The sequence below is a fragment of the Mus pahari genome, chromosome 23, assembly GCF_900095145.1.
Source record: "Mus pahari chromosome 23, PAHARI_EIJ_v1.1, whole genome shotgun sequence".
NCBI lineage: Eukaryota > Metazoa > Chordata > Mammalia > Rodentia > Muridae > Mus > Mus pahari.
In genome coordinates this window covers 19,129,594-19,141,968 of record NC_034612.1, presented here as the reverse complement: position 1 = coordinate 19,141,968, position 12,375 = coordinate 19,129,594, and the positions used below count along the sequence as shown (strand labels likewise).

The window sequence follows — 12,375 nt, the reverse complement described above, 5'->3', positions numbered from 1 at the left end:
GGAGAGGAGAGGAGAGGAGAGGAGAGGAGAGGAGAGGAGAGGAGAGGGTCATTGCTGTTACATCCTGTTCTCCAGCCCTCTGACATGCCTTCCTTCACAAAACACTATGAAGTCCCTCCTTCAAAGATCACAGAGGCCCCAGGCATAGTCTTGGGTCAGTGTTCACATTACACTCCTGGCTGACAGCTAAAGTACTCCGCCTTAATGGGTACCAAATACCTCATCTCTTGAAGCTTAGATCGCTGGCTCCGTTTGCCAGGTTGCCCGTCTTAATTACTTTACACACTGCTGGGATAAAATGCCCAGACAGAAGCAATTAGTTCCAGGAAGGGTTTCTTCTGGCTGGCTCTGAGGCTGCAGTTCATCACGGTGGGGTCTGAGGCAGCTGCTCACAGTTTGTCCAGAGTCAGAAAGCAGCGAGAAGGGAAGCAGCTCACTTTCCCCTTTCCAGGGAGTCCCTATCGGCTTGACACAGCCTAGCATCATCTGAGAGAAAAGCCTCAATTGACTGATTTGTCTAGATCAGATTGGGCATGTCTGTGTGTGTGTGGGGGGGGGTCTTAACTGCTAATTGATATGGGAGAGCCTGGCTCCCTGTGGGCCACACCACGCACTCGGCTATAGAAGCTAAAGTGAGCATGTGCCAAAGAACAAGACAGGAACCTGCGTCCTCAGAACCAGTGTCCTCCTCCTCCGGTTTCTGCTTTAATCCCCGCTTGATTTCTGGCTGGCTTCCCTCATTGATGGACTGTGACCTGGAAGTGTAAGCCAGATAAGCCCTTTCTTCCCTCGTATTGCTTTTGATGGGAGTGCTTTATTGGGACAGTGGAGATCCCACTGCCACATCGAGGTTCCCTACTTCAATTAACCTAATCTAGATGACTCTCCACCCGCACGGTCAGCGTTCAGAGACTTGCCTCCGGGCAGATTCTGAATCCTGTCAAGTTGGCGATATTAACCTTTACAGTTTCCTCCAGTCCCTTTTGTGTTCCCACACAAGTCCCAAAGGCAAGGGAAGAACAGAAAAAGTCCTCCCCAGAGACAGGAGGGAGCTAACCAAGGCCTAACTGCCACCAGCAGCCAGGAAGCAGTGCTGGGCAGTCTCCTGCTGTGAAATGCCAGAACTCAGAAAGGCAAAAAAATCCAATCTCCATTTTGAACTCCCAATCCCCACCCCAGGAACTGAGAATATTTAGTTTTAAAAACCCTCCTGGGCTTTTTATTCAATTCATGTGTGTGTGGGGGGGGGGGAATTGGAAGCTACAAGAACATCTATTACACAAAGAGCAGCTGTTGGATCTTCAGAATCCACATCCGCATGGTAAGCCACGTGGACACAGTGACCTTCCTACCATCTCTAATGGACAAGGCTACAGTCACTTCTGGGCAGAAGGTATGGAGTTCCCCCCACCCCACCCCCAAAAAACAAGCCCATGCAAAGGAGATGAGACAAGAGGCTTGAGCCATGACAATAGAGTCACCATAATGTTGGCATGAACCTTGAGACAGGACGAAGTCCCAGCACTCTTCCCAGTGTCCCCTGACTGCATGAATAAAATCTGTCTGCACACAGAAGTCAGGGACAAGGCTACTCCATGGGGAAGTAGTGTGGGCCTGGGCAAGTCCCGAGAAGGAAGACATTCCAGGTGCTTAATAAACCAGGCATTGAGATATGAGAGCCAGGACAGAGTCCAGCTGAGTCTACACCAAGTGATACTCAACTCACCGTTGGAGCAGGAGGTGCCAGCAAGCAGTGGCAGCCAGCCTCTCAGGCCCCAGAACAGACTCGTGTCACGCTGTGTGAAGGCTCACCGGGAACCACCAGGTCTCCCATTTTCCCGTTTGATAAAGTGAAGCTTTTCATGCTCTTTTTAAAAAAACCTCTCTTTGCATCAGATGGAGCTCATTACAGACAACTACAAGTAGCCCAAATGCATAGAACAAGTGGCCCTGGATGTGCCCGGTCCCAGTTAATATAGCTGTAATATATCAACTCCTACACTTAGGGTTAAGGATATCTCAGAAGAGAAATAGGAAACTTCCTGGAGCCAGAGCACACCAGGAAATCTGCCGTGAGGTTGCTTGTGTCTCCTAGAAATGACCAGGAAGCTCCAACCACGACTTCTCAATAGTATGGCTATACAAACAAGATCTGCATAGGCACAGCAGCAATAGGCATGCCAACATGGAAGGGGGACTCGCACAGAGCCCCCAACCTAGACAGAGGAGCACGGGCATCTAAGGAATGAATAGGGTAATTCTTCCTCCCCAGAGACGAGCTCCCTCATTCGTTTTTGTTCTATTAAGGCAAGGCCTTCCTCGGTGGACCAGGCTGACTATGAACTCAAACTTTCCTGCCTCCGCCTCCGCCTCGGAAGTGCTGATATGATAGCCATTCGCCATTCTGCTGATTCAGGTGTCCCACTTTTGAAAGATAAGTCAGAATTACAGATGTTTTCAATTTGAGTAGGACATTTCCCCAAATGCTAATATTGCCAGGGTTTTTGTTTTGTTTTGTTTTTTAATTAAATGCATGCGGTGTTAATAAGACTCAGCCCACCGGTCCCTAAACACCCTACAGGGCGGGATAACCCATAGCGCTCAAAGTTTCATAAGAGCGAGACAGCCTCATTCTTTTGGGGGAGGGGGGACTGTCTTCAAATCACGAAGGTGACAAACCCAACACAGTTTAGTCACAGGGCTGTCTCAGACTCCCACAGGGATGGCAGTAACATGACTTCAGGGACTGGAAATGATGGTGTGGGGCAGGCAGAGAGAAGGGAAGAGGAGAGAGGAAAGAAGAGCCAGAAGGAGAGGGGGTAAGAAAACAGGAACAATAGGAAGAAAGGAGAAAAGGTTTTAGTCTGCATCCCGATTATAAGCCAGTTCTTCGGGGTTCATTTTTCATGTGTATTTAATGTTCCCATCAACCCTCTAACAAGTCGGTTTGAGGAGAGAGGCGGAGGAGAGAGAGAGAGATGAACACCAGCACTCATGGCCTTTATGTCTCTAATCGATCTCTCCCCTTCCCAGCCTGGCTCCCATGTGGTCAGCGGCCTGCCTCAAGGAGTGCTCCTCTGGACTCTGCTACGGGGACAACATGAGCGTCTCTCCAGGGGAAAAGCTGGTCTCTCCCTGCCTGCTAACGCTGGCCTCCCACACACAAAGCTCATCTCCTTGAAGGATGATGTTACCGGCTAGGTCTGCTGCCCCTGCTGTCCCTGCTGTCCCGGCTGCCCCTGCTGTCCCGGCTGTCCCGGCTGTCCCGGCTGTCCCGGCTGTCCCGGCTGTCCCGGCTGTCCCGGCTGTCCCGGCTGTCCCGGCTGTCCCGGCTGTCCCTGCTGTCTGGAATACTGTTTGCCCTGTTTTCTATAGCTGCCTCCTTCTAATCTTGGTCTCTGTTTCCCTCACGAAGTGTCCTGACTCCAAGTCCTCGTCCTGTTTTCCCACGGTGGGGACCCGCCACCATGTGTCAACCTGATCTTTGGAGGTGGTCGGGGGAGGAGGGTCCATCTCTTCTGTGTGCTGTGCCTGCTGGATAAATTACCACCCTTCTGTGTGTGTGTGTGTGTGTGTGTGTGTGCACATGTGCCTGTGAAATTCAGGTTTTTACATTTGCAGACTCCCGCTTTAAATGTTAGTAATTAAAAACATAACTATATAGGTAGATTGAATGATAGAGTGTAAGAATGACTAAACAGGATATAATTAAACATAAACATAGAATGACCACAGAATATAATTATACACATAAAGTATATTTATAAATCTAGTATCCTCCAGAAAATCTCTACTTGCTATATTTCCACGTATTTGATACAGAATAAACATTGGATTTTTATTTCTTTTTCTTTCTTTCTTTCTTTTTTTAATCCGTTATGGGGGCTGAAGGGATGGCTCAGTGTTTATAGCACTGCCTGCCTTTGCAAAAGGACATGGTTTGATTCCCAGCACCTGCAAGGCAGTTCAAAACCATCTCTTAACTCCAATTCCAGGGGATCTGATGCCTTCTTCTGACCTCTGCAGGACCCAGGCATGTATGTGGTACACAGACACACATGTAGGCAAAATATACACACACATGATATTTTTTAAAAAAACAAAAACAAAAACAAAAAAACAAAAAAAAAACTCCACTGTGAACACATACTATATTTGACTGGCCCTCAAAAGATGGAGAATGTCATTCCTGGCATGACCCAGTGGGTTGCACAAGTCCTTTATAAGTCGCCATATAAATACATGGAATTACAATGCCTGTCAGTGCCTGCTTGCGTGCTGGGTAGAACCTTGAAGCCCACTGGACTGGATTCAGCAGTCCCGATGGCCTGGAAAGAGGCTAGGTAACCACACAGCTTGCTACTTTTCTCAAGTTTCCAGTCCCTCATTACAAACATCATCTATAAAAGGGCATGTTTATAAACTTTTACAAAGTGGCCTGCAATCTTGGCGAATGCCATTTATGGGTCTGGTTCCACCAACCTCGGAGCTTCCTAGGTCGTCCTGGGGAGCAGAAGGCTGTGGGTCAGGCCCTGAGCTGTAAGAGGGTCTCAGATAAGTATGGGGGGGTCAGTCTCCTCTCTGGATCACCCCCCACAGCATCCGCCCCTGGCTTTCCTAGCAAGGGGGAACTTGGTAAATGGTCTCTAAGGTCCCTTGCAACTACAGCTACTATAATTTCTGCTGCAGTGACAGCCCTCGCTCATAGTCACAGGGAAACTCAGAAGGGGTCAGCACGTCAAAGGGCCTCACACCATTCGGAGACTTCTAAAACTGAGAGTGCGCTCATGTGATAAATACACAATCCAGAAGCCATCCGGTGACCCAGAGCAGTAGACACCTAAACATAGGGAGATGAGAATGCAGTTGGCCTTAGCCGGAACTCTGTTTATAGGATGGCAGTCCTGTCGACAGGGCATGGAAGATGGTTGGTGACTGTTTTCTGAGCCCTACCTTGTACAGAAGGCACAGGGTTGTAACCGGGATGAGGCAATATAAGTGCTTAACAGCTCTATCGGGGCCTCCCACACCCGGGTCCATGGGCTTGCTGGTGACCTCTGGGGTGTCGGTTCCTCCAAATCCCTCCAGATGGTGTCATCTCATTCCCACAAGCTTGAACTAACCACTCCAGCTAAGGGCTTGCTGCTGACTGGCAGGTGTGACACAGGTGAGTGTGAGCAGGTGACACTGGGGAGGAGGAGACCAAGGGGCTGGCTCTATGTCCTTCTTGAGCTCCTTTAGGCAACCCAAAGCCACTCACTTCCTTGGCAAGTGACAACTCACCCTGACTCCTGCTCTTCATGTCTGGACAGTCCCTTGGCTCATATGTCAACTCTGTGTCTATCTAGGACTCTCATGTCAGGAGGTAGGGTGGCAGTGGGGAGAGGCTGCCAGAAACCAGGTTTTCCTAAAGTCTCCATTGGGGTTTCTCGTCCATAAGAGGAGAAACCCAACGTGGCCTTGCAGAGCAGGCTGAATATTATGGAAAAATGAGCGTAGCCAAAATCCAAAGCGTAAGACAGATGGGGGCGGGGGAGGCAGGGAGGAAGCGGAGTGGAGAGGATAAAACAAACAAGGAACAGAAATAGAAGGGAGGAAGGAAGGAGGGAAACTGAAAAGAAAAGGTGAAGGGGGAGGCAGGAGGGGAAGAGGGAGAGGGGGGAGGACAAAGGAAGTACTAGGGATGAGGGAGGGGATGGGGATCTGATGGATGCTGAGAGGTACCTAGGCTCCCTGGCCTGGGCTTTGAACACCCTTAGGCTACATCTTCTTCATCTTCTTTCTCTGTGGTGCACATGAGCTGGCCCCGGCGGAATGGCTGCGAGTGTTCTATCAAGGATGCTCAGCCAGAAGACACTTGGTTCCAGCCGACCAAGGTCAGGAGCGAGGCGTCCATACAGAACGAATGAGGCTGAAGCCACACCACTGACATTTATAGAGTCCAGAACGCTAGCTCATGAGTGGAGTGTGGGTGTGTACACATGTGAGCATGTGCAGACATGTATGGTTGCGTGTGTGTGTGTGTGTGTGTGTGTGTGTGTGTGCAAAAACTAAGTCAAAGGCCAAATTCTAGAAAGAAAAAAAAAATGGCCCTTGAAGCTTTTTGTTCTCAGAAAAAGAGAAAAGAACTATTCACGGTTCTTGATCTGACTGACTGATGGTGCCATTTGGTATGGGCAGCCCCCAGTCTCAGCAGGAAGGGAGAGTTTTCCCTGACACAGCTTCGGGTATGTTCTCCAGATTCATACCCTCTCTGCCGCCCTTCACCGGGTTTGCCATGTTGGCTTGTGAGCACCGATGGAGCTGGGCTCCCATTTAGAGACAGGCTGATCCAACCGATCAGTTCTGCTGGGAATCCCAGCCTCCCTGAGCTCTGAGTCACTGGCTTCTTTACGCTGACCCACCAGGCTTTTCCAGAAACGGGCTAGACGTTCTTGTCCTTTGCCTCTGAACCTTGAGCAAGACCCTCTCAGCCAGGAGAACCTGCCACGAGCAGGCGGCAAGCCCCTTCCCACCCATCCCCACTGGACATGTGGCAACCCTCTCATCTATAACGGGACTAGGATCCATCGTTCCAACAAGTGTCACCCTCCTGCTTCTAAAGGGGAAGTCACAACAACCAAAGACAAATATCGCAATAGTGATCTGCTCCTCCACCCCCTCTGTACATGTTTAGCACAAGTGACAAGTGCTACCTGGCCGTGTCCAGGACACTCAGGAGGGCCGCTCACAGCACCATGATGCTGAAGGCACCAGGGAGAGTGCCCGTGGTGGTAGCCCTAAGGGTGAAGTTGAAAGAGCAAAAGCCTTTCTATGCTGAAGGACATGACTCCTTAATTAGATGACAACGCCTGAGCAAGAGACAGCTGGGACAGAGACCAGCTTCCTCGTCAGCAGCCCGAAGACACTGGTCATACCAGGACTGTCGTTTCAAAGGACAGAATGTATTTTCTAGGGATGAGGATCCCAACAAGGGGTTAAACAAATAATTTCTGTTGTAACCCCCAAAAGGCAAGGAGGAAAGCAGGCAAGTCATCACAGCGGGGATGTGGGGTCGGGACGGGGGCTTACCTGGATGTTCCTGGGCTCTGGGCTGAGTGCTACACACCTGTAAGAAAGATCACAGGATAAGTACCAGGACATTCTCCTGAAGATGTGTACCCCAGCTGCCTTGGAGGCCCAGAACATTACCTGGATGCTGCAAAAGGACCAGAGTAGCCAGACCCAGTTGCAAGGGGATGCTGGAAGATCCTTCATGGTGGGAACCAGGCAGTGGGATTCCCCCACAGCCTGAAGGGAACTTCTCTACCTCCTGCTTCCCGGGAACAAGGACATCTTCATCACGGGTTTCTGGTCACAATGTCCGTCCCCTAACGTTTCCGATGTATAGTGCCTGAAAGCAGTAGGTGCGATTCTCCTCTCTGAACTGGAGTCTTCAGGGACCTGAAGGCTAGAGGCAGTGCTGAGTTGGATAAGCACTCCTTCTTGGCTCCACCAGAGTCCCCACGGCTCTGGCTGCTGCTGGACAGGCCAGGACCTCTGGGTGCCTACAGACTCAGGAGTCTGGGGCCTGGGCCTGGGACTGGTGGGCACTTGCCTCCTGTCTCAAGTCTCAAGTCGGAGCTCAGAGCTCAGCCCGTAGCTTGGAGCTTAGTGATGTGTGTACTGCCTCCCTCTGCAGCTGAGCTCCGCCACACCTCGTTGGCCCAGAGTCCAGCCCGTGGCTTTGGGTGGAGAGCCAGAGTGATGTCAGCAGGCCTCAAACTTTGTTCTCCTCTATTTATATCCATCCCACTCTGGCCTTTCCTGGGTCCTAACACCAGTCTGTTAGCAACAGCTGAGTCCTTTCCAGGACTTTCCCATCAAAAGGTGGCCAGACTGGCCTGGGGCTTTATGCTTGTGCAAGAAAGTGTATGTGTAAGTGTGGGAGAGGTTGTGAGGATGAGACTGTGTGTGAATGCAGTGGTGAGAGTGTAAGTGTGTGGGGTAAAAAAAGTGTGTGTGTGTGTGTGTGTGTGTGCAAGTAAATGTGTGTGAGTACTGGGGTACAAGCAGGTGTAGGTATTGAGGGATAGTAAGCATTGGGGGGCATATGGGACGTAAGAATAGATATAAATGAAGGATGGGGAGGTGGAGGAAGGGTATGAGAGTGTGTGAGCAAGTGTGTGAGGATGTGAGCAAGTGTGTGAGAGTGTGAACAAGTGTGTGAGGCTATGAAGAACTATGTGTGAGGGGGGCTGGTGAGATGGCTCAGTGGGTAAGAGCACTCGACTGCTCTTCTGAAGGTCCGGAGTTCAAATCCCAGCAACCACATGGTGGCTCACAACCATCCGTAACAAGATCTGACGCCCTCTTCTGGCGTGTCTGAAGACAGCTACAGTGTACTTACATATAAGAAATAAATCTTAAAAAAAAAAAAAAAGAAAAAAGAAAAAGAACTGTGTGAGGCTGTGAGGAACTGTGTGATGGTGTGACGAAGTGTGTGAGGGTGTGAGCAAGTGTGTGAGGGTGTTAGCAAGTGTGTGGGGGTGTGAGAAAGTGTGTGAGTGTGTGAGCAAGTGTGTGAGCAAATGTGTGAGGATGTGAGCAAGTATGTGAGCAAGTGTGTGAGGGTATGAGCAAGTGTGAGAAAGTGTGTGAGTGTGAGCAAGTGTGTGAGGCTGTGAGGAAGTGTGTAAGGGTGTAAGGAAGTGTGTGACCATGTGAGCAAGTGTGTGAAGGTGTGATCAAGTGTGTGAGGGTACAAGTGTGGGGAGATGTGGGTGTCAGGAGTGTGGATGGGGTGTGGCTGAGTGTGGGCCTACATATGTTAAGATATCTTCTACTCTGTGCTTTCATAGTTATCATGTGCTTGTGAGTGTGGATGTACACAAGTGTGTGTGTGTGTGTGTGTGTGTGTGTGTGTGTGTGTGTGTGTGTATGAGTGTGGTCCTGTAGAAATGTATATGCATGTGATGTGTATATGTGTGTGATGTGTGTATGTGTGTGATATGTATATGTATGTGATTTGTGTGTGTGATGTATGTATGTGTGTGCTGTGTGTATATGTGTGATGTGTGTATGTATGTCATGTCTGTATGCATGTGACATGTGTATGTGTTTGATGTGTATTTGTGTGTGATATATATGTATGTGTGTGATGTGTGTATGTGTGTGATATATGTATGTATGTGATATGTGTATGTGTGTGTGATGTGTTTATGCATGTCATATGCATGTGATGTATGCATGTTCTTTGGATGTGTATGAGTGTGGCCATGTAGGCATGTAGGGCGTGCATGGGTGAGTGTGGGTAGGGATGGGTGGGTATGTGTGAATGAGTGTGGCTTGTGAGTGGGTGTGAGGGCATACATAATATGTGTCTATTCTCATTAGCACCCTCAAAGCCTCATAAGTGTGTGGGGGCCCGTCAGTTAAAAAGCATGTCCTGCTGTTGCAGAGGACCTGAGTTCAGTTCCCAGCACCCACATCAGGCAGCTCACAACCACCTGTAACTCAGATTGCAGAAGATCCAACGTTCTCTCCGGCCTACTCACACACATACACATAAAAAAAAAAGACAAAAATGTTAATAAGCACAGGTGTAGGTGTGGATGGGTGTGTGTGGCCGGCTGTGACTCAGGTGTGGATCGCACTGGGAGCTCTGCTAAGATCTGGGTCTTGTTCAAGCATGGGAAAACACAGGAAAGGAAACACCTGCCCCTGCCCATCCAGAGCTGGCCATGCTCTCTCTTCAACCTGCCCTGCAGAATTCAAGGGCACCCCTGATATTTGACAGCATCCTTAATCAGACCACCCCCCACTTAGCACCCAATCAAGTCAGACTTCCTGTTAGCTGTGCCTCAGTTTAGCAGAAGCCAAGACTTGATTCGATCCACCTTGCTCCAAATGTTCAAATACATGCGAGTGACACACACACACACACACACACACACAAGCACCCCTACAATTGCCTTTCCCACAAAGTATGTCACAGCCACAAGGCACAAAGCCCCCCTCACCCCAGATCTCCCCACTTGTGTGCTCTTGGGCAGGGCTGGCTCCCTACTGAATTTCTCCTCTGCAGACTGGAAGGCAGCCTCCAGTGTCCAGTAGACAGAGACTAACATATAAGGCCCTTAATGCGGGGCTTAGAAGGGAGGTAACACATTCAATAAATGCTCCGATTACTATGATAAAGTGGAAAATAACACCCAATAAACTTGAGCTATCCTTATCATCTCAATGGCCCTGGCTTTAAATGGGAATTAAGAGTCCTGAGTCCAGCCTGCTTCCTAAAGAGGATGGGGAAAAGGGTTTCCGGCTCCTGGGTGGGGGAGGGAAAAGGGACGTCAAAAGGCAAGGTGACTGCAGTAACTCGTGCCTGCTCTGACAACTTCTCTGATTATCTGGTCACCTCACTACAGAAGGTTCCAGATGGTTCTGTGGATATAGCCCTCCTCCCAGAACCAGAGAAACTGGACTCTGACCTTCAGGCTGTTTGTAATAATGACCTTTAGCATGGTGCCTAGGTGCTGTTCTGGGGGGAAAGGGGATTTATAACTTTCTTCTTGGCTCAAGTCTTCTCTTCCCTTCCCTAGAAGGACGTGGAGGGAGGGCCCTCAGCCCCATCTGAACCCAAAAGATTAAACAGATTGCTGAGTACGGGCCTTTTTCGTTTCCAAAGCTGAGAATAAAACAGGGAGCTTCTTTGAGTATAAATTTGTCCTTGGATAAAGGGAGACACGGGAACTCGATGACAACTGCAAAAACTGGAGAGAAAGGACATTTAATAGGACCACCTGCCAGGTATGAGAGCCTAGCCACAAGGTCACAGGCCGTGGGGTGCTTGCAGCACTTCTGCACCCTCACAGGCTGGGGTGGCAAGCCACCACCATCCTCCGTGCTTCCGCAATGCTGCCCCTGAAAATCTCACCTGCAGAGAAATGTATAAAGCGAATGTGGCAAATAAAAGGTAGGCTGTTGCCTGACACACCTTTATTCCCAGCACCCAAGAGGCAGAAACAGGCTAGTCTCCAGGAATTGGAGGCCAGCCTGGTCTATATAGAGTTCTAGGTGAGCCAGGACAACATAGTAACATTTGATCTCAGGGGGGGTATGGGGGAGGTGGAGTGAGTATTACCAGCTGCAGTTCTCCCTGGGGACAACTCTATCCCTACTGATTAATCCATGAACTTCAGTACAGACTGTTGGGTGCTGTTTTTTTTTTTTTTTAAATATTTATTTATTATATGTAAGTACACTGTAGATGTCTTCAGACTCCAGAAGAGAGCATCAGATTTCATTACAGATGGTTGTGAGCCACCATGTGGTTGCTGGGATTTGAACTCAGGACCTCTGGAAGAGCAGTCGGCACTCTTAACCTCTGAGCCATCTCACCAGCCCCCGGGTGCTGTTTTAATCTAGGTATACACCATAGAAAGATTCAATCAAGCTAATTCATTCATCCATCCCTAGATCATTTTTTTTTAAATCATGGTTCTATGATGAAGATTTGGAAGGTCGTGTCATGTTATTTCTATTACATTTGGTGTGTGTTGAGGGGGCAGGAGGGGATATAGTAGATGACAACCTGTAAGAATCAGTTCTCTCCAACCAGGTGGATCCCAGAAATGAACTCGGGTTTGGTAACAAGCACCTTTACCCACTGAGCAATCTCACTGACCAGCAATGCTATTTACTACGGTCAGAGTACAGTTCATAGATGCCAAACGGATCCTCCCCCAGCCTCCTGAGCCTTTGTACCCGGGACCAGCATATCCCTTCCCAGACTTGCCACCTCTGGCCTCTGCTCACTGCGTTGTTCCTATGGAACTGACTTCCTGGGACGCCATAGACAGACAATCACCCTGTGTCTGTTTGTTTTCCCTTTACACACTTAACATAATTTTGGGATATGGATCTGGAGTGACACATGGGCCTGCCATCCAATAGCCAAGTTCTTTCTGTGAGCCTCACTCCGTCACTCCCTCGGGTGGCTCCCAAGTGTCACACCGACAGGTGGCTTTCAGCCCTTGCCTGCTGTTTTTCTCTCATGGGCATTAATCACCACCTGACACACATTTTTATCTCCAGCATTCATTTCAGTAACCGTCATGCTCTTCTGGCTGAAATGAGCACCAAGAAGAGAGATTCATGCTCGCTCTGGGACAGGCCCAGGTATCTGACATTCAATATTCAAACAGTACCTTTTGATGAATGCATGCCCAGTTAGCTGAAGGGATGTGTGGGGAAATGTTGTGGTATAGTACAAAAAAAAAAAAAACTCAGATTTTATTGAGTGGATGCTAATTAACTATTCAAAGTGGGTCTTAAGTTTTAATGAGGCTCCACTCTGTAAATGTTTACAGGATTGGTGCAAATGGGGGCTTGCTG

General features: G+C 49.2%; 1 protein-coding gene across 2 annotated transcripts in view; it reads right to left on the bottom strand.

The window, feature by feature from the left end:
* Adgrd1 (adhesion G protein-coupled receptor D1) overlaps positions 1–7,629 on the bottom strand; it is a 113,193-nt gene extending 105,564 nt beyond the window's left edge. For both annotated transcript variants that reach the window (XM_021187134.2, XM_021187135.2), the window contains exons 1-2: positions 7,192–7,629; positions 7,072–7,108 (exon numbers count right to left, since the gene is read on the bottom strand). In XM_021187134.2, coding sequence (XP_021042793.1) covers positions 7,072–7,108; positions 7,192–7,257 — 103 coding nt within the window. In that variant the 5' untranslated portion in view covers positions 7,258–7,629. The remainder of the gene's footprint in view (positions 1–7,071; positions 7,109–7,191) is intronic.
* Between the last annotated feature and the right edge of the window lie 4,746 nt (positions 7,630–12,375).